Source organism: Hydra vulgaris, chromosome 15 (genome assembly GCF_038396675.1).
Source record: "Hydra vulgaris chromosome 15, alternate assembly HydraT2T_AEP".
NCBI classification, from domain to species: Eukaryota; Metazoa; Cnidaria; class Hydrozoa; order Anthoathecata; family Hydridae; genus Hydra; species Hydra vulgaris.
The window spans coordinates 50,283,874-50,304,783 of record NC_088934.1 but is presented as its reverse complement, the minus strand read 5'-3'; the positions used below and the strand labels follow the sequence as shown (position 1 = coordinate 50,304,783).

The 20,910-nt window shown below is 31.3% G+C and overlaps 2 protein-coding genes across 3 annotated transcripts in view; both read left to right on the top strand.

The window, feature by feature from the left end:
- LOC136091334 (uncharacterized) overlaps nt 1-20,910 on the top strand; it is an 82,541-nt gene that overhangs the window by 10,929 nt on the left and 50,702 nt on the right. For both annotated transcript variants that reach the window (XM_065818764.1, XM_065818763.1), the window contains exon 2: nt 12,617-13,099. In XM_065818764.1, the coding sequence (XP_065674836.1) occupies nt 12,617-13,099 (483 nt within the window). The remainder of the gene's footprint in view (nt 1-12,616; nt 13,100-20,910) is intronic.
- Nucleotides 66-4,162, top strand: LOC136091335 (uncharacterized). Its single transcript, XM_065818765.1, has 4 exons — nt 66-393; nt 492-768; nt 942-1,514; nt 1,690-4,162. Exons 1-2 carry the CDS (start codon nt 105-107, stop codon nt 626-628), a joined length of 426 nt encoding a protein of 141 aa, XP_065674837.1. The 5' UTR covers nt 66-104; the 3' UTR covers nt 629-768; nt 942-1,514; nt 1,690-4,162.

The window sequence follows — 20,910 nt, the reverse complement described above, 5'->3', positions numbered from 1 at the left end:
ACTTTAGCTGATTAAATATCAAAGTAAATAAACAAATATTCAATATATTATCACGAAACATTTAGTTGTGCAACTTGAAAAAAAACCTCTGTACAAGTTAAATAATGGCTTCTTTAACAAAATCATTGTGGAAAGAGTTTGACAAGAAAAAGGCTCCTGATGACGCACCTCCAGATGAGCGTGATCCTTCTGGAAAGTATAAGGAATGCGGAAGAATTCTAAAAATGACAAACTCATCAACTGGTGCTTTAAAGTCTCATTTAAAGTGTCACAAAAGAATTCTTGCAAGAGTGATAGCCTCTGAGCTAGCAGAAACTGAGCAAGATGACGCGAATTCACTGGAACTTCACCAAGCTTTGGTTGATGTGGACGAATATAAAAAGAATTGTGACGGTAAGAAAATTTAAAATATAGGCGGTTATGTGCAGTTTTCATATTTAGCTTAGATGCTCATAAATAAAGTTTAACTGTTTCAATTTATTTTTTTTCAGATTTCATCAACAGTCCATCTAACAACACTCCTCTGAAAACACACAAACAGAAGAAGTTGCTGCCAGCCCAATCCACACCTAACAATTCAATTGTTGGATACTTTCAGCCCAAAGTTTCAATTTTTGACAAGCGCTAACTTGACAATGATTTCGACCTACTTGAGCTGTTGGTGAGCTGTTCCCTCTCATTCAACATTTTTGAGACGGAAGGATTCAAAAAGTATGCGGCCAAAAGGGAACCCAGGATGACGGTCAAGTCTGCAACAACTTTTTCAAGGTGTGTGTGTGTGTGTGTGTGTGTGTGTGTGTGTGTAAAATTCTTTCCTAGTACAGCATGGTGCTGTCAAAAATAAGTTACTGCTGTAAAAACGTTTGCATGGATAATTGTAATTTGAAATGAAACTCTGGGATTAAATATATCTAATTGGTTATTATTATTTTATTTTTTAGGCAAAAACTCCCATTGCTTTACGGACAGGTAAAGCAATACATTTCTGAAAAATTGGCAAGAGAACTCAATGACTGTGAAGGCCTTGGGGCTTCGACAAACATGTGGACAAGCAGAAGAACGATTCTTACATATCTGCAACACTTCATTTCATCAACAAAAACTTTGGACTGAAAAAGTTTGTTCTTGCTTGCTAGCCATTTAGTGGCCAACATACAGCTGCAGCCTTAGCCAAAGCTTTGGATAAGGTTATGTAGACCTTTCTTTTCTCAGAGCCAGCACTCAAAGGATTGCTGTGCACGATTCAGCAGCTCATATAAAGGCTGCAATTCCGAAAACAGTAGAGATTACAGACTCTCTGCTTTGCGCTGATCACTTGATTAACTTAGTGCTGCGAAAAGCCAACGAAAAGAAAACTTTTAAGTCTTCAAGCCACAATGGGACGTCCCAATCTTCTGAGGAAGACGACAACGACATTTACAAGGCAATCAAACAAGCCCAGGATCTCTCTGCAAAGGTTCACAGAAGTTCGAATTGTCAAAATGACATCAAAAAAAAGTGTCAAGAAAATGAAGGTAATATTAATAATATTTTGGTCTAATATTAAAACTTTTAATTTAATAAAAGTGTTTGGTAAAAATTAACATTAAACATCTTGTAAACACTGAAATATTGTCTACCCCCTCCTCCTCCTCACACAGGCAAATAATTGTGAAACTTAAAATTTATTTTTTGTTTTTCTATTTTTAGTTTCTTACGTCAAGATCATCACAGACTGCTTGATTCGATGGAACTCGAAGTCCATGATGATCACCTCTGTAATTCGGTTGAGAGAAGTCCTTGAAGAATTGAGAGACAGTAAATGTGAATTTGCTGATGTCATCCCGTCAGAGAGTTAGTTTTTACTTTTGGCGGAAGTTCAACCCATCTTGGATTCATTCCGGAAAGTCAGCAAGGCCTTTTCTGCTGACAAGCATCCTACACTTCATCTTGCCTGCAGCCAACTGGTCAACTTTCAGATGAAGCTAAACTCCATTGTTCAATCAGACATCCAATCTGCCACAAAAGACTTTGTCCAAATTCTGACTGGTGAGCTGAATAGGCGATTTCCAAACAGTGGAACAAAGAATCACTACCATGCCATGAGAAATATTCTCCACCCCTTCTTCAAGGGTGCACTGGTGAAAATTTATGGTGATTTGGAAGGGCTCAAGGACAGGTTGGTGAATGAGCATCCAAGTAATCAAGAGTTTTTGTCCCAAATCAGGAATACTTCTCTTAATCTGACAGGCTCTGGCTTTGACCTTCACGAAGCTGAAAAAATGGCATTAGAAATGTCTGGAGAAGAAATTCTGTTCAGGGATGGAAAGTCAAAAAGTGAAATTGAGTTAGACACATGCAAAGGTCTCCCTCGTCCCGATTCCTCAAACACTGATATCCTAAAGTGGTGGGAAGCCCATGCAAAAATGATTCCACTACTTTCCCAAGTTGCAAGAAAATACTTGGCTATTCCTTTAACTTCTGCATCAAGTGAAAAGATTTTCTCAGCTGCAGGCAGTGTAATCACTGATTCAAGGACAAAATTAGATACCCAAAATGTTGGCAAAATTGTTTACCTCAAGACCAACATTGGAAATATGATTAATGCACAATCTGCTTTGACAATTAAAACAGCAGAAGAGGAAACAGAAAGGAAATCCAAGACCTACCAAAAAGATCAATCTGCTGTCACTCCACTACGACAAAACAAGTGGATCCGAACAAACAGTGGTTCCATTGATATTTCTGATGATTAAACTTAATTTGTACATCTGTAAACTGTAATACAAATCAATTACAAGCAATAATAGTTGTTACAAAGAATAAAATCTAAAAAAAGTTTTATATATTTACTTTTCTGTTTTGCATAATTTTTACACTCTTAAATCCATTAAAAATGGTCTAAAACTGGGTTTGATGTACATCAGGAAAATTTTGGAATATTTTGAAAAAAAATCGAAAAAAATTTAAAATACTTCGGAAAGAAATTCGAACATTTTCGAAGTCCGAATTTGCTTTGATTGACTTTGAAACTTTGACTTTGATTTTCGTAGTTACAAATGTACACTTCGAAACTTCGACTTCGAAAGACATTACGCCACCCGTAATGCAGAAGCTTAGACAGCTGACTAGTAGAAATTTTCTTGTGCATTTCCACCAGTTTCAACTTAATACTGGTGGAAGTGTTTCGTCACTCTAGAGCCTAATATTTATACTTTATAGAGTTTAATGAAGAACAGAAAAAATAAAGAAATAAAAGGTGTTGCACAAGTTGGTAAAATTGATATTTTATTACTGATTTTTTATTGGTTTTTATAGGTAGATTATTGGTTTATAGGTAGATTATTGGTTTTTATAGGTAGATTATTGGTTTATAGGTAGATTTTTGGTTTTTATAGGTAGATTATTGGTTTTTATAGGTAGATTATTGGTTTATAGGTAAATTATTGGTTTATAGGTAGATTATTGGTTTTTATAGCTAGATTATTAGTTTATAGGTAGATAATTGGTTTTTATAGGTAGATTACTTTATCATTATGTTTTTAAACATAGGTGCCAAAACATTTGTCTAAGGAAAAAATCAGTTTAATTAAATAATTACGTCACCCGTAATTCAGAAGCTTATTGTTAAGGTCAAATTTATGAGGAATAGAATGATTTATTAGTTTTCCGTCTTTATCACAATCTACCAAGTCATATGTTATGCCAGTACACATCTGTAAAGATTGAATTTTATTTAACAATTTTGATATTGTAACATGACGAACTAATCATAAAAACTCTTTATACAAGTGATGGTCAACAGGCAATGTCCATCCATAGACAATAACAAAAAATTCTAGCCTGCATCCAACAACAACTTCTAAATGTGGTACTAACGTAAAAGTTTGAACAGATTTAAATGAAATAAAGTTTTCATTATATAATATAAACCAATTGAGTTTAAGCTTCTTTACTATGCGACAAAAAAAAAAAGATTTTGCTTTGGTTTTTTAAAAATTTAACAAAGATCTGAAATAAGTTTTTACAGACATAAGTTCAATGAGGAGTAAAAAGATTTTTAATAAGATAAGAATATTTAAATAATAATATTTTAGCATTTAAAAAATAAAGAAAATAACCTAGAAAATTACTTACTTCTAAACTCAATACCTGTTGGCTCAAAATGAAGTTCACAAAGAAAGATACTCCCATTTGTAATGCGCTCTTTGAGATGCTTGTCATAATTTCTGCATTTTGACAAAATGTTTAATTTTTTTTTTTCCATTGTTGATAAAAATTGACTGGCCGATTTGAAAATTGAAATATTCCAATACCTTGGTGTTTAGAGTTTCTTGTAACTCCACATTCCGGAAAAGCACAATTTGCTCCAGGCATTTTTTTTTTTCACTTACTTTGATCACCTGATTACGATATTTTTTTAGACAATAAGACCATTTTGTCGAAGTATTTTATTTCCCGACCAGGTATAACTTTTATTGACTATGTCATGATAGAGAAAACAGTTCATATTTACGTCTCCGACTATATAGTTTTCTTTTTTATCATTGGTCCTATTTTTAATGATTTGTTGTAAGAACATGCTTAGGTTTTCGCTCACGCCGTCAGGTGGCCGATAACAACAGCTTAGTAAAATGTTTTTAGTAAGTTACAATGGACTGTAACCTTAATTATAAAAAACATATTTCTAATGTCATCCATCTGCCAACTCTAGAGCATCCTCAATTTTGAAATGTTTTAAAACTCGCGACCCTTGTATCTTAGTTAGAGCTTTCACTACCTATATACGACCAATTTTAGAATATTGTTCTCCAGTTTGGTCGCCACACCAAATTGGATTGAATAAATCAGTTAGAAAATATAGTTAGTTAAAATTGACTTAGTAACGTGTTTTAAAATTTTTCGTTAACTTATTTGTACATAACAATCTTTGTTCTTTAAGATTGACAACAATAGCCACACCCGGGGTCATAATTATAAAATACGCAAACAATTTTGTTGCTTGGATTCAAGAAAATATAGTTTTTCTTTCCGAGTTGCTGACATGTGGAACAATATGAACTCGGATGCTGTGAATGCAAAAAATATTTTATCATTTAAAAATAAGATTAACTCTTTTGACTTAAACAAATATTTATTCTAAAAGGAACAACTATTTGTTTCTTTATAAATTTGTTTCTTTATAATATTTGTAATTTTGTTATTGGTTTTGTAGTGGTGCATTTTTTTTTTTTTTTTTGAATTTATTTATGGGCACGCTGTTAGTGTCCATCTTTGTATAGACCTTCATGTCCTTAAGAACATGTATTTGATGTTTCTTATAAATATCTATCTATCTAGTTTGATTGTTTGTAATTTCAATAGTTACAATTTCTTTATCTCTGTCAAAAGCGCTCAAATCATTCCCAAGACAATACTCAAAATTTTCGTGAACATAAATTAATACTCCACCGCCGCTCTTATTTATTTTTTCTCTCCATAGAAATTATATTAAAATGACGAATATCAAAATTACTACTTATTTAATCTACCGTGATCCAAGTTTCAGTTAAAAAAATTATATTAAAAATGTGTTTAATTTCTACTAATAGATTTACAAGTTTTTCAAAATTGCATTTCAAACTTCTTATATTGAGGTGGGAAATTACAATTTGATAATTATTTTTTACGCTAGCATTCTTAAAAAGAAACCCTTCTGGTTGGCTAGGAAAATGATAAAATCTGATAATTTAGGGCCGTACCATGAAATTTTTTAGGGAGGGGGGGGTCGTTTTAGAAAAAAAGGCAGTTTTAAAACACCAAACAAATACCTCTCTAAATTTACAGTATTGGACAAAACATTTGCAACCAACATCGAACAATGCTAAAAAGTGTTCCTAATTTTACATGTCTTAAAAACGAAACGAACTATACTATCACAGCAAACAGTTCAGGAGTCTAGAGTCATAGCATGCCATGACATGAGCAATCAGCTGACAGGTGAAATCACACAGGCAGAATTTCGTTGACAAGTGCCATTTTGCAGCGGACAAAACAAGTGCAACTTTTTTGGTTTGCTTCATTTTCTTAAGTCTGGTCCGTGTCAACGTCACGAAAGTTTTTTAATAATTAAAGGAAGTATCCAGAAGTTTCCACAAGCATGCAGAAGCTTCCAGAAGTTTCCAGAAAAAGCATCTGGAAGCATCCAGTAGCATCCAGAAATATCCAGAAACATTCAGAAGCATCCAGACGCATCCAAAAGCTTCCAGAAGCATTGAAAAGAAGCATCTAGAATCTTACAAAATAGGTTCACACAGGTTCATTTTACTATATAAGAGACATGTAAATCGACATGTAATTCAGTCAGTATATGGAAGTCAATCAGTCAGTATTATCAAAACAGTTTATCGAAGTCAGTTTTATCAAAGTGTTTTATCGAAGAACATCAATACAAAAAGTGAAATACAACAAGTGTTTCATTACATCAATACAGTCCACATCCAACCAAGACGTTGTGTTCCACAGAGCATTATTGTATCATCCCAATGTAAATGTAACACGGTAAGCCTTGAGAAGCGTGATTATTTATTTTTATTACATTTATGACTTCAAGTGCAAAAATGGCTCCCGACAGTCTTGGATCGGAACTAAGAAAGAAAATTATTGGCGATTACGTAAGTGGAATGTCACAAAAAAGTATTTGTGATAAATATCGCATGAAAAAATGGACCGTATCAAGACTATGTTCCAAATATCGTTCTACGGGGAAGTTGGCAGCAGATAACAAAGGTGAAAGACCGCGTTCCACCACTTCTAGAGAGGATTCTATGATCGTCAGATCCGTCAAGAAGGATCCCTGGATATCATCAGTCGAGATACAAAAGCAATTAGAGCTGCCTGTATCGGACCGAACAATCAGACGACGTGCTATTGAAGCCGGATTGTTTTCTCGACGCCCTGCAAAGAAACCGCTGATTTCACTAAAAAACCAGAAGAAAAGACTCCTGTTTGCTACATCTCATATTGACTGGAATGTGCAGAAATGGCGAACTGTCCTGTTCAGTGATGAATCGAAGTTCAATATCATTGGGAGCGATGGCATTTGCCGTGTACGTCGACCGGCCGGAAAACGCCTCGATTTACGTTACTGCCATAAGACCGTGAAGCATGGTGGAGGCAATGTAATGGTCTGGGGGTGTTTTTCTGCTAACGGTCTAGATCCAATACATCGAAACGATGGAATAATGGACCGTTTTATGTACAAAAATATCCTGAAAGATGTTATGTTACCTCATGCTGAATGGAATATGCCAATAAAATGGGTTTTTCAGCCAGACAACAATCCGAAACACACTGCAAAAGTAGTCAAGCAGTGGTTTCAAGACAACCACTTATCGGTGATGGATTGGCCGCCTCAATCTCCGGATCTCAACCCTATCGAGAACCTGTGGGAGATCGTCAACCGCAGAATTGTTCGTGAAGGTGTTTTTAATAAGGATCAACTGTTTGAATAAATCCAAAAGGCCTTGGCAGCGATTCCACAAAGTTTCATTGATCACCTGATCAAATCTATGCTTCGAAGATGCAAGGTTGTGATCGACAACAAAGGAATCGCCACAAAATATTGATAACGAAATACGGCTTGGTCAACATTTTGTCGAGTTGCACTTGTTTTGTCCAGAAAGAATTCAACTTTTTTTAATACTTTTGATTAATTTATAAATTTTCGTGTACAAATAATGAACTTTGTGATGAATAAAACTTGAAGAACTTTGTCTCTAAACAGTTACGTTGTTACTTCTCTTAATTGAAAAAATGCAGCACTTTTATATAAAAAAAACTAAATTAGCATTATTTGGTTGCACTCGTTTTGTCCGATACTGTACTTAATAAAATTTTAGTGAAACCTAGCTATATTTGAGTAAACAATGTTTGCATAAACGAATTTATTGTTCTCCGAATTTTTTTCTATTTTTATACTGCATAGGCGTATAAGCAAGCTCCTTGTTAGAAAATGGGTATCGATACAAAGATTAATAATACTTTGATAAATGGTTTGAATTTTTATTCAAAAACTAAACTTTTTTCATACAACTTTCTAGGTTGTAAAGTAAAAAATAATTTTGAGACTTGTTTAGAATCAACAATTTCATTATAGTGGATATTTATGATGGCTAATGAACCAAGTCTATCTGCAGTCATACTGACTCTCAACCATGTTCTTAATCTTTGCATTGCTGAAAAGCTGCGTTCACATTCTGCAGACGTTACGGGTAGTGTACATCTGATCTTTAGAAGCTCAAAGAGAGTAGGATATTGATTTTCATTACAGATTTTAATAGCTTTAGCTAAAGTATTAGGCCTATCTTCAGGTTTATTAACAGACCATTTTCTTTTCCAAAACATGAATTCTTGATCTACAGCTTTTGAGTTTGGAAGATCACTTTTATACATTTCAACTAACTCCTGGAAAGCAGTTATCTCCTCACTGCAAATTATCGAGGGAACTAAGCATAAAATCTTATCAGTAATGCAGTTTGGCTTTTGGAATCGTATTTTGATTTCTGAAATGATGGTGTCGAGAAAAGGTTTAATCAAGGCCCGCTTATAATACTCATGGGGACTCTCTGCAGGTACGTTATTTCTGTAGGCCTGTCTCATAGTGATTCTGGGAATCGTTGGTTCTACAAATAATTTACTTGCCATACAAGAAGCTTGTTGGTAAATTGCGTAAGTTTCTTTTTCAACATTTTTCCTAAGATGGTTCAAATTGTCCATTGTTTCTTGAATGTTACTGTATGCATACACAATATCAGTTGTGCGCTCTTGTAACCTCTCCATTATATACGACAACGGGTGAAGTAAGCGGTACAAAGTTATTATACCAATTATGAATTCGAACTTAGTGAGTGCATTAAGGAGTGAGTTAGCCTCTCTTTTTTCTTGTGCATCCCAATCCATACTAAAATCTATATTGAACTATTCTATATTAGAGTGTATTCCTAAAATAATCTCTAATGCCTCTGCCATAAATGGTGTAGCTAAATAAAAGTGTTCATATGCGGCATCTCTTTCTGACTATCTTGTTTTGCACATCCCTATCAAAATCTTTTTTCTTTCAGTTGATTTACAACGGATCTCTGCAACATGCTCCAGCAAGCGCATTCTTTTTGGAGAGGTATTGATATAAATTGATATATTTCTGTATACCTCCAAAATATTATTAATGATTGGTATTTTTTGTTATATATGTTGCAGCAATTGATAAATTCAAATAATGTGAGCTACAATGTGTTACAATTGCTTTTGGTGATCCTTTTCAAAATATAGCTGGCAACACCTTTTTTTACAGATTGGATGTTTGGTGTGTCACCGTAACACTGGCTACAAGAACTAAGATCAATTCCACTTTCACTATAAAATTTCATCAAGCTTGCCCCAATATGTTTGCCTGTTATCCTGTCAAGATCCAATAAGTCAAGAAATTCTTCTCTAATTTCTTTTTCTCCGTTTACGTATCTCATACATACTGATAGAATTTAATGGTTTGCAGTTTTTACCTCGTCTGCTGAAATTAAATGGTAATTTGCAGTTTTGATTTCATTAATTAGCCGCTCTTTTATACATTTCTTTCCGATTATATCAATTTATTCATTTTGACTCTTGGGGCCAAGGTAGCTGATATATTTGTGTAATGGTGTTTGTATATGTGCATTAAGTTCAGCGTTATAACAAGCTATTCCTTGCACAATTGTAAGAAAGTTTCCAGGACTACCTTTTTGATCTGAGTTTTCCATACACTTTTCATAAGTTTCACAAAATGCAAGTCCTTGTTTTCCCATCAAATGCACTATTCTACCTAATGTTTCAATAATGTACGGGTACATTTGTTGTCGATTTTTTAAAGTGCTATCGCTTTGTAATGGAATGGTTTGTCTTGGATCTTCAAAACAACAAATGCCATTACCTTGTTCGATAGCTTCTTTATGGTATCTGTTACCTATATGTAGTTTTTGTTTCTCTAAAACATTGCGATATTCCTTATATACACGGTGAACTAAAGCTCCCAAAGATTTTTTTTTATCCTGCTTTAGAAATAAAGTGCAGTATATGCAATAGACTGCATCTACACTTTTTCTGTAGACAAATCCATCTTGTAAGTATTCTTCTTTACAAGCGCGTTTGCAACCATGTTTTAAATGTTTTGGGAAATTAAAAATGTACCTTCTGTTATAAGTTATTCGAAAACATTTTGTATATTTTATGTGGTAATAGTTCTTGATTTCCGCGCAAGAGTTCGTCAATATCATATCGTTTTTCTTCTTCTTTAAAATCACATTTTTTTAAATTTGTTTGGTCTACTTTGCATGACAAGCTTTTGTTAACATTATTATCATCTTTAATAACTTCCTCTTTTTCTTCTATTAGGTTGCTGCAAAAATAATCTCGTTTTTCATATTTTATATATTTGGATGAATTTTTGAATAAATTTATTATTGGCAGATGTCATGCTATATGTTATTTAAAAGCGCGTTTTTTGCTTGATCTAGTTATCGTATTGGTTTTGTTTTATAATAATTTAGTCATTTTTTACAGGACGTCAAATCTATCATGGACAAGAGACAAATTCGCACGATTTTTCTGTTCCAGTTCAAGATGGGCCGAAAAGCTGCCGAGACAGCTCGCGATATCAACACTGCATTTGGCCCAGAAACCACTAACGAACGTATGGCACAGTGGTGGTTCAAAAAATTCCGCAGCGGTGAGGAGAGCCTTGAAGATGAAGAGGGTCGCGGACGCCCGTCTGAGATTGATGACGATCAATTGAGAGCCTTAATCGAAGCCGACCCGGCAAAACCATACGAGAGGTTGCGGAAGAACTCAACGTTCATAACTCAACAGTTGATCGCCACTTGAAGCAAATAGGAAAGTCAAAAAAGCTTAGCAAATGGGTGCCGCACGAACTGAACGAAAATCAAAAAAATCGTCGTTTTGAGGTATCGTCTGCTCTTCTTCTGCGCAACAAAAACGATCCGTTTCTCGATCGGATCGTGACGTGTGATGAGAAATGGATCCTCTACGACAACCGACGACGTTCTGCGCAGTGGTTGGACCGCGATGAGGCCCCACAGCACTTCCCGAAGCCGAATCTCCACCAAAAGAAGGTTATGGTGACTGTTTGGTGGTCTGCAGCCGGTCTCATCCATCACAGCTTCCTGAATCCTGGCGAGACGATTACGGCAGAGAAGTACTGCCAGCAAATCGACGAAATGCATCAAAAGCTCCGATGTATGTGCCCGAGATTGGTCAATATGAAGGGACCAATTCTCCTCCACGACAACGCCCGGCCGCACGTCGCACAACCGACCCTGCAGAAGTTGAACGCATTGGGCTACGAAACTCTGCCTCATCCACCATACTCACCGGACCTCTCGCCCACCGACTACCACTTTTTCAAGCATCTCGACAACTTCCTCCACGAGAAATGCTTCAAAAGCCGAGACGATGTCAAAACGACCTTTGATGACTTCATCGCTTCCAGGACTTCGGAATTTTACGCTACCGGCATAAATAAACTTGTTTCTCGTTGGCAAAAATGTGTTGATTGTAACGGTTCTTATTTCGATTAATAAAGTTTATTCTATGCTGAGTTATGTTTGTTCAAAGTTAACGGTTGAAAAACGAGATTATTTTTGCAGCAACCTAATACTTCGGGTAATGTTTTATCGGTTACATTTTGAGAACTGTCGATAATATAAAACACTTGAAGCGTAAGTAATTAATGATAAACTTTCAGATCTTAAACTATACCAAAATTAAAAAAACTCGCGTAAACATTACAATAAAAAACAAGTAATAACAAAAGTACTATCATAAAAAAATTTAACGTATAGATAATATCTATATCTATATCAAGTTAATATCTATATCTAGTTAATATCAAACTAATCAAAATAATTATAATAAAAAGAAGATCAAAATAACTTTTTTACTTAAAATATCCAGCTAATGATTTGCATTTCTTTGCAGCATTTTGAAGCTCTTTTCTATCTGCTGCTCGTTTCCTAATTTGGTTAGACATGCTAACTCTATCGTTTGCTTTTAAAAGTGAATTAGTATTAGTAGAAAATTGTAATTGCAATATAAACTCTGGAGAGACTACTTTTCATTTTTCGTTTACAAAAGATTTCACAATGCAATGACTCGTAATGACGCCTTACGTTTGTGAAACAATAAAGTAAAAATTGTTTCATGAGAATGATTCATAAAAATCAAATAATTATCATAAAAATTTTATTAAATATTTTGACTTCGAAAATAGTCTAGATATAATTTTTGGCGTCAAATTAAAAAAGACACTTTGCATAAAAAGGGGGGTCAATCGCACCCAACGACCCTCCCCCCTACCCTCACGGAATGTGCCTGTATTTCAAAAATGTAAATGTGGAAATGATAATTTTAAACGTCTTCTAAACATTCTTACATAAAAAACGTTTAAAAAACGTTTAAAAGACATTTATAACGTAACTTTTAAAAACAAATGCCCTAGGGGAAAAGTTTCTTTTTATGGCATATTTTAATTTAAAAATTCTATTTTTGATCTTAATTTTATTATAAACATTAAAACTATTATATTAAAACTTTGAATTTTATTTAGAAACGTTTGAGACAAATGATGTGCTGGATATCCAACAAAGCAATCTTATAGCGGTGTTAGACATAGTACCTTATGAATATGAAATATCTTTTGATCTTTATTTAACTTCTTTTTTGAATCAATGGGTAAGCGTAATTCATTTCACGATTGACCTTAATGCGAGTAAATACGGCGACAGATCTTTTAGTTTATTTTTTTTTAACAATTATGCCTTAATTAGTTCATCAATCAATGGAATAACTAATTATGACATATGGTTTCCTTCGCCATTCAGTTTGATGGAATGGAATAAATTTTTCATAAGTCAATTTTTGTTGAATGGAATTTACAATTATGTTATCAAATTGAATGGTGCAGTTATCGTGACATTACAAAATACCAATGCGCAACCTTTTGAACACGTTAGAGTATATGCAAGCGATCCCTGGTATCCCGCACAACCAGGATACATAAGAAACTTAGTTGTGACAAATGCAAATCCAAGTAAGAGTTTTAATAACTTTTTATACTTGAAAACACCAAAAAATAAATTTTCAAATAACAAAGTTTCAAAACTTTTATTACGATTAAACTTTATTCTCATAAATTCTCAAAAAATTAAAAACCCAGTCATGGAGAAAAAATACAAGTTTTTCCTTTATGCAACACTTTTATGGGTTTTGAAGACGTTTTAAGGAAGTTTAATTATTTATTTCCGCTTTTTAATATATTTTTTTTACTTTATTGTCATTTATTGCCTTTTTTATATTAAAAATAAATAAAAGTTAATTTTGTTCTTCTTTTTATGCTTTTATATAGGTTAACAACTAAATAAGATTTTTTAATAAAAGTAAAATTGAAACTGTAGACTAGGTTTACCTAATGCTAAGCCTGCGTATATATAAAATCTGATATATATTTACTAATGTTCAGTATGCTAAGTTATTACTTTATCATATTATCAATAATTGATGAAAATGGTCCTTAATAAAAAAGGAAGAGTTATTTAGATGTTATCATTTTAAATAATTCATAGATATATTTTAGATAAGATTAGATGTGGAATTCAACTTAGATAAGATTAGATGTGTTTCTGATTTTTTTTAAAGACACTAGAGAAACACTCCACCGATTTGGATCTAAAAGAAAGAGAAAAACAAAACAAAAAATGAAGATAGATGTATTGTCCAAGCACAAATCACCACATTTCTAAAGATAAAATCAACATCAAAACTACTACTTCTTTTCACAAAATTAATTTTTTTTTTGTATACATATTTATTTTACAATTAAAAAGTATTTACAAGTAACCAATCACAGATTGGCAGTAAAGATATATAAATATTAATATCATAAACATAAAGTTCGAAATATACAAAGTAAATAAAAATATAGTTGCATACAACTCCGAGACATGATTAAAATAAATACCAATTACAACAATATAATAACGTATACGTAAAAATAATTCAAGAATTATATCTCTATATTCTTCCAATTAAAATAAAAAATACAATAAAAATAAATCTGCTGATTTTTAGAAGGAGTGTTTAGATGTTTCACTATTAGTTTGTTTACCACATTTCAAAACAATGTTAGTGTATAAATATGTAAAAAACGAAATTTGTGTTAGATTGATAAAAAGAATTACTTGTTTGTAGTTATAGGAAGCTCGCAGAAGACTTAAGTCAGTCTTGTCATCGAGTACCTTTTTCAGAGACGTGTAATACACATAAAAAATCAGTTGCATACGTGGTATATATGTATGTGTTACATATATACCTTGTTATTAATATTATTATTTTTTTATCAATTTGTGTCAAAAATTAAGTTAAATTTTTTTTTTTTATTTAAATTTAAAAATATTCCTTATAGTTGTTTAATTTGATTATTGTAGTTTTTAGCTTTATTATCAGAGAGTGTTCGTTCTTTAAGTTTAATAGTGATTCGTTTCTGGAAACTAATTTTTTAAATAAATTGGGACCATAATATGTAATTAAGAATTTTGAGAGTCTTGTCGTTTCAAAAGGTATCTTAAAGTTGCCTGTTGCTCTTGTATTGTCTTTATTTATATTGTTTTTAAAAAAGTGTGTTGTAAAATGTTCTGGAACCAGACTTAGTTTATATTTAAACATGAAAAGTATATTTTGAAAAATCTTTATTTGAAATATATTTAGTGCGTTCATTTGTTCCAGTAAGGGTTGAGCATGAGAAAATTTGTTTTTGTTGTATACTAGTCTTGAAGCGTGTTTTTAACGTAAGTAAAGTGGTTTTAATTTAGACTTATGGGTACTGCCCCATACTATAATGGCATACATGAGATGTATGAATGAAAAGTAGATATATTTTAGACTTTTTTGTGACAAAAATGGTCTTGCTATGTAAAGTAAACCTATCTTCTTTGATATTTTTGTGTTTATGTAGTTTATTTGGGGTTTCCAGCAGATGTATTTATCAATTAGAACTCCTGTAAAACTTTGTATTCAGATCTCTTTTGATGGTTATATTTTCTATATTAATTGTTGGTAGGTTCAGGGGTATTTTTTTAATTTGTTGATTAGAGTGGAATAGTATATACTTAGTTTTTCTATATTGAGTGAAAGTTTATTTGATTTAAACCATATATTAATTTTTTTTAGTTCAGCATTTGTTTTTTTAAGTCTTTTAGGTCTTCGATTGTCTTTGATGAGTATAATAAGTTTGTATCGTCGGCAAACATTATAGTTTTAAAGATATTGGAGGCATTTGGAAGATCGTTTATATAAATAAAAAACAAAAGAAGAGCAAGAATGGAACCTTGGGGTGCACCACATTTTGTTTTTAGTAAATTTGAGTTGCTTTTTTTATCTAGAATAACTCACTGTTGTCTGTTATTAAGGTAGTTTTTAAACCAATTTAAAGCTTGATTTTTTATACCATAGTTTTTCATTTTTGTTAGTAAATTCTCATGATTGACGGTGTCAAATGCCTTTGACAAATCAATAAAGATCCTTAATGTGAATTTTTTTTTTTAAATGATCTACTTATTTTATTTGAGAGGTCAAGGATTGCATGCTCAGTTGAGTGTAGCTTTTGAAAACCATATTGAACTTTATTGATAGTTTTGTTAGTCTTTAAATATTCATTTAATTTATTATAGATTCGTTCTAGAAGTTTTGAAAATACCGAAAGGATTGAGATTGGTCTATAATTGTTTAAAGAATTGGTTTCTCCTATAGATTGGTATAATTTTATAGTTTTTTAGTTTATCAGGTACAATACCTGTTGTAACTAATGAATTAAATACTTGGTAAATTATTTAAGTATCTCCTCAAAAACATCTAACACTACTTTGCAAGATATGTCATCGATCCCTGTAAAATAAAACTTAAACAAAAACTTCTTACTATTCACAATGAATTGAGTTATTTCTAAATATATTTTTATATATACATGTTTTTTTTTTTTCTTTTAACTTTATTTGTATCTTATTTTATATTATTTTTTGGGTTTTTTTATTTATTTATTTTTTAATTTCCCTTATGCGAACAAGCCGCCTGGTTTGCTTTTTTCCGTTCTTGTTATCATTAACTTAAACAGTTTAAAAAATAACTCTTAATCCTATTAATAATTATTGATTAACAATTAATAAAATTACTTTAAGGTGGTACATACCCTTTATTTTACAAAAGTTAAAAAAAAATCAAAAAAAACTATTATTACCATATTTGACGTAAAATTTAATGGGGATTACGTTCTTAAAGTTATTTTTAAAATTTTTTTTTTTTTCCAGAAAAACTGATTTAAGCACCTTTTTTTAAGAGTCTTAAGTTTTTCAATCATAGCAACGCCCTTAGCAACCATCTTTTCACTAACTCTTACTTGGTTTTATGGTAAAATAAATTACCAGCTTTTGATAATGATAAACCCTTCAGCTGCATGTTAAGTTAAATTTATTAGTCATACTTTCAAATCACAATTTTTTTAAGTACAAGTTTTGCAAAACATGCAAATGCACGCATTGTTTGGTAAGCAATATATAATAGAAGTCAAAAGTAAGCCTCGTTTTCAAATAATAAATGGTTGTCGTGATTATAGTTTATGTACTTTTGACTTCTAAAAGCGATTTTTTTTCCCGAGATAGAACTTATGTTTACCGATATAAAATAGATGACAAGGATATAACTCGTGTTGTAATTTAAATTTCTATCGCATGATTTTTATCGTTGATATCTGTTAGATATCGCTATATATAAAACAGCGACAAGTCATATGGAAAAGATGCAATAGATAGAACTTGCGCTGTACTTTTGACTTCTATTGCACGATTTGTTCTTTTGATATTAGATACCGCATTTTGATGTTAGATACCGCATTATATAAAATATAGCGACAAGTTGTTCCTTTCAATAGCGATATAATAGATATCAGACATACAACTCGCTTTGTATTTTTGACTTCTATTGTATGATTTGCTCTTTTGATATCTTTACTTTAATAGCTGTACTTTTGACTTCTATTATGATTTGTTTATTTAATGACTGTACTTATAGCTTCTTTTATATGATTTGTACTTTTGATGGTTAAACTTTTGCCTTCTATTAAATGATTTGTATTTTTATATTATATGATTTGTATTTTTAATAGCTGTACTTTTGACTTAAATTACATTATTTTTACTTTGATGGCTGTACTTTTGGCTTCTATTATATGACTTGTATTTTTAATAGCTGTACTTTTGACTTTCATTATATAATTTGCACTTTTGATGGATGTACTTTTGGCTTTTCTCACATAGTTTGCTCTTTTGATAACTGTACTTTCGTAGATATACTTTTGACATCTATTACATGATTCGTACTTATCATGATATCTGCTTTATATTGAATATAATTTCAGAGGCCTGGTCTCGAAATTAATTCGATGTAGGGAAAAAAGTAAAGATGGTTACTTTGTTATTAAAAAAAATCAACTAAATAATACTGTCGCTGCTACTATTAGTTCTTAATTCATCATGATTAAAAACCTAAATGATTAAAAAAATACTTTCGAGGAATTGAAAAAGAAAATGCAAATGTATTTACGTTTTTCAAAGTTAAAAGAAAAAAGGAAGCCTAAAAGGCTATTGAATATTGTTATTAAATAGCAAACATGTATTTTTAATGAAGTATCTCTTAAAGTACCGAAAATTACAGCTGAATGGTCATCAAACAAGATATTTTACGATAGTAAAATTAGTGAAGATATCATTTATAGATATTGTGACCATAAAAAGGAAGGGAACTGCGTCTTCCTGAAAAAACAAAAAATGCTACAAAGTTGCAAAATAAAATAGTTACCTGGTTAAATGTTACATGCATTAAATCTATGAGTATAAAATTATATATTGACTATTTGAGATCAGTTATTTTACTTTTTGATTTATTTATTCATAAAATAGAACATTGTAGTTGTCCTGTTAGTTTTAGTAGGTTGTGTACTGGGTTTACTTTCACTTTTGTGTTTTTCAAAACACAATAATGATAAAATTCTAAATACAATGAAAACTATAAAAGAAAAGATTTAGGCTCTTTCTTGCACAGAACAGTTACAAAGTGTAATCATTTTTTAAAATTAACTGAGCACTAAATAAAAAAGATGACAATTGCTTTATCAGCATATCCAGAACTAAACTATTTGTAAACAGATGTATCATTGTTTAAAAATTGAAATAACACTTTTAAGAAATGGCTGTTTAGTTGTAACGTGTTTATTTTGTACAAATGAAATTGAAATTTGGAAGCAAATCATTTGTCTGTCAACATTTATGTTATAAATGCTCACAAAGAACTGCCTTTGTTTTATCAGATTATATTTGTTTTAATACCTCATTATTTGATCCAATTATACTTCACATAGATAACACTAAAATTGAAAATATTGACTTCTATATTAATAAACTCACGGAAGATTCAAATTATAATAATACTTGAAGAAACTTCTTCTAACACTTATAAATAATTCCAAAATTGTCGCTAATATCATTCGAAATAAGACTGAAAATACTGATGTACAAAGAACATATGATGGTTTAAAAGGCATAGCATATTTCTCATTAATAAAGAACTTTTTAATACTGGTATTGTAAATATTGACCTTAGTAACCGCATGGCTCCAAAATGATATGGTATTCATTACATAAGCATAGAACAAAATATAAGCAAGTAGCATGATTACAGAAAACATAAAGTTACAGCTGCTTGACTATCTAATTTACTTGGTTTTTTTGGAAAACTTTTAAAGTTATGTTATATTGGAATGTTTTTTAGAATGTTTTTTACACCAGGCCTAAGCCATTTAGCAAAAGTTGAAAAATACCTATACTTTATTAGCCTAATCAACAATAAATATGGTTGTAGCCCTGATAAATTAGATCTATCAAGAAGTTTGTTAGACTAGAAAACTCAAGATTGTGTTAATTGTGTTGGGCCATGAAAAAAAAAAAGAAAATTTTCTTCAATTTTATGTTCAATGCCAGCTACAGATTGAGTGTACAGATGCAAAACATCAAACATTTTAAAATTAAACAAATTAATACCTTACTAGTAATTGTTGAAGAAACAGTAAATTCAAATCATATATAAAAACAAATATATATATATATATATATATATATATATATATATATATATATATATATATATATATATATATATATATATATATATATATATATATATATATATATATATATATATATATATATATATATATTTGTATTGTAACAAGTTTTTAAAGTAATAAATAGTCATTATTGCTAATAACGGTTTTCATTAATTTTTCATTTCGTATTACATTAAAAAATACGACAGACTTTAAGAAACAATTTAATCCACGCTTCCAATTGTATCAATACCTTTTTCTTACAAACAATGCAATTCCTAATTTAATTACTTGCATAATTACAATAAAACTCAACAAAATTCCGGAGTACTTTATTGCTATGTAATATTACATATGGTTTTATCTTGGAAACATGATTTTCTCAGTTATGGATTCATAAATGTTAATGGTGTTGACTTTTCTTTTTCACAAAAATAGCCTCCCTAATTTACTTACGTTTTCAAATATCGTGCTGTGTTAAATTGATCGATTTGCAAACATGAACAATTAAAAAATACTGTGGGGGCGGAAGCCCTATCACCCGCCCTCCCCCTTGGATACGCCCTGGTCTCAACCTATTTATTGTTATATTATAATAATTATAAAGATTGGGAATTATAACGATTTATAGAGCTGTGCAAATTTTTTTTTTTTAATTATGCTGACAATGAAGTTTAGACAAAAAAATAAATTTTTTCTGTTTGCTTTTTCATTTGTTTTTATTATTCGTTAAAATTTTCATTTCTTTAATTTAGTTTCAGTTTTGTAATTTTTTTTTAGTTTTAATTTCTGCTTAGGTTTTTATTGCGCCATTTTCTTTTTTAGCATTTTCACACTAAAAATCAAAACTTCTAAAAAGCCGTGGCCAAGTTATCAAAACATAGTTTTATGTGTGTGGTCATTTAAGACGTGCAATCGCACGCCTCTTACGAGAAGGCCTGATACAGCTACTATAAATCTTCCTGATTTCAGCCTCTTATGTATCATAATTTAACAGGTAGTAAAAACTGCATATTTAAATCAGAATGTCGGAGATCACAATCTATCAATGATACATATCATAAACTGTGGGTCAAACTTGGATTCATGTTGCTGCAGCAATGTATAGAGTGGAAGCTGCTGTAAGAAATGGATTAATAAACCCTACATGTACAAGTACTTCAAATGAATGGCTGTCATCTTGAAAAGAAGTAGCTCCTTCTAAAACCAAAAACCTTGGTTTTAGTTGTGAAGATTTTGGCAAAAGTGGTAAATAAAAGAAAATTAGTAGATACACAACAAAGAAAAATACAATTCTCTATCAAATAATACAGTACAGTTATTAAATATCAATGATGTAGCTTCTGCTCTTGAGAACATTGTGCCAACAAGCATTTTTTTTACTGCTGTTCCAAAGCCAAAAATCGACTTTATTTGTAAAGTTTTGACAAAAGTTGATATGCCACCAGTTGATTTGCCAAGCATTGACAGTTTAATTTCTACCTTCAAATAGAATTAGTAACTCGAGGTCAAAATGAATATGAAAATTGGTATCACTATCAAAAAGGTATTATAACTGCCTCTAAAGCTCACGAGGTACCACAAATTTGGGTCATTTTTGGTACCACAAAGGTACTTTTGGTACCACGAGGTACCACAAATTTTGGTCAAATTTAGGTGGGTACCACAAATTTTGGTCACTTAACCAAAAAATA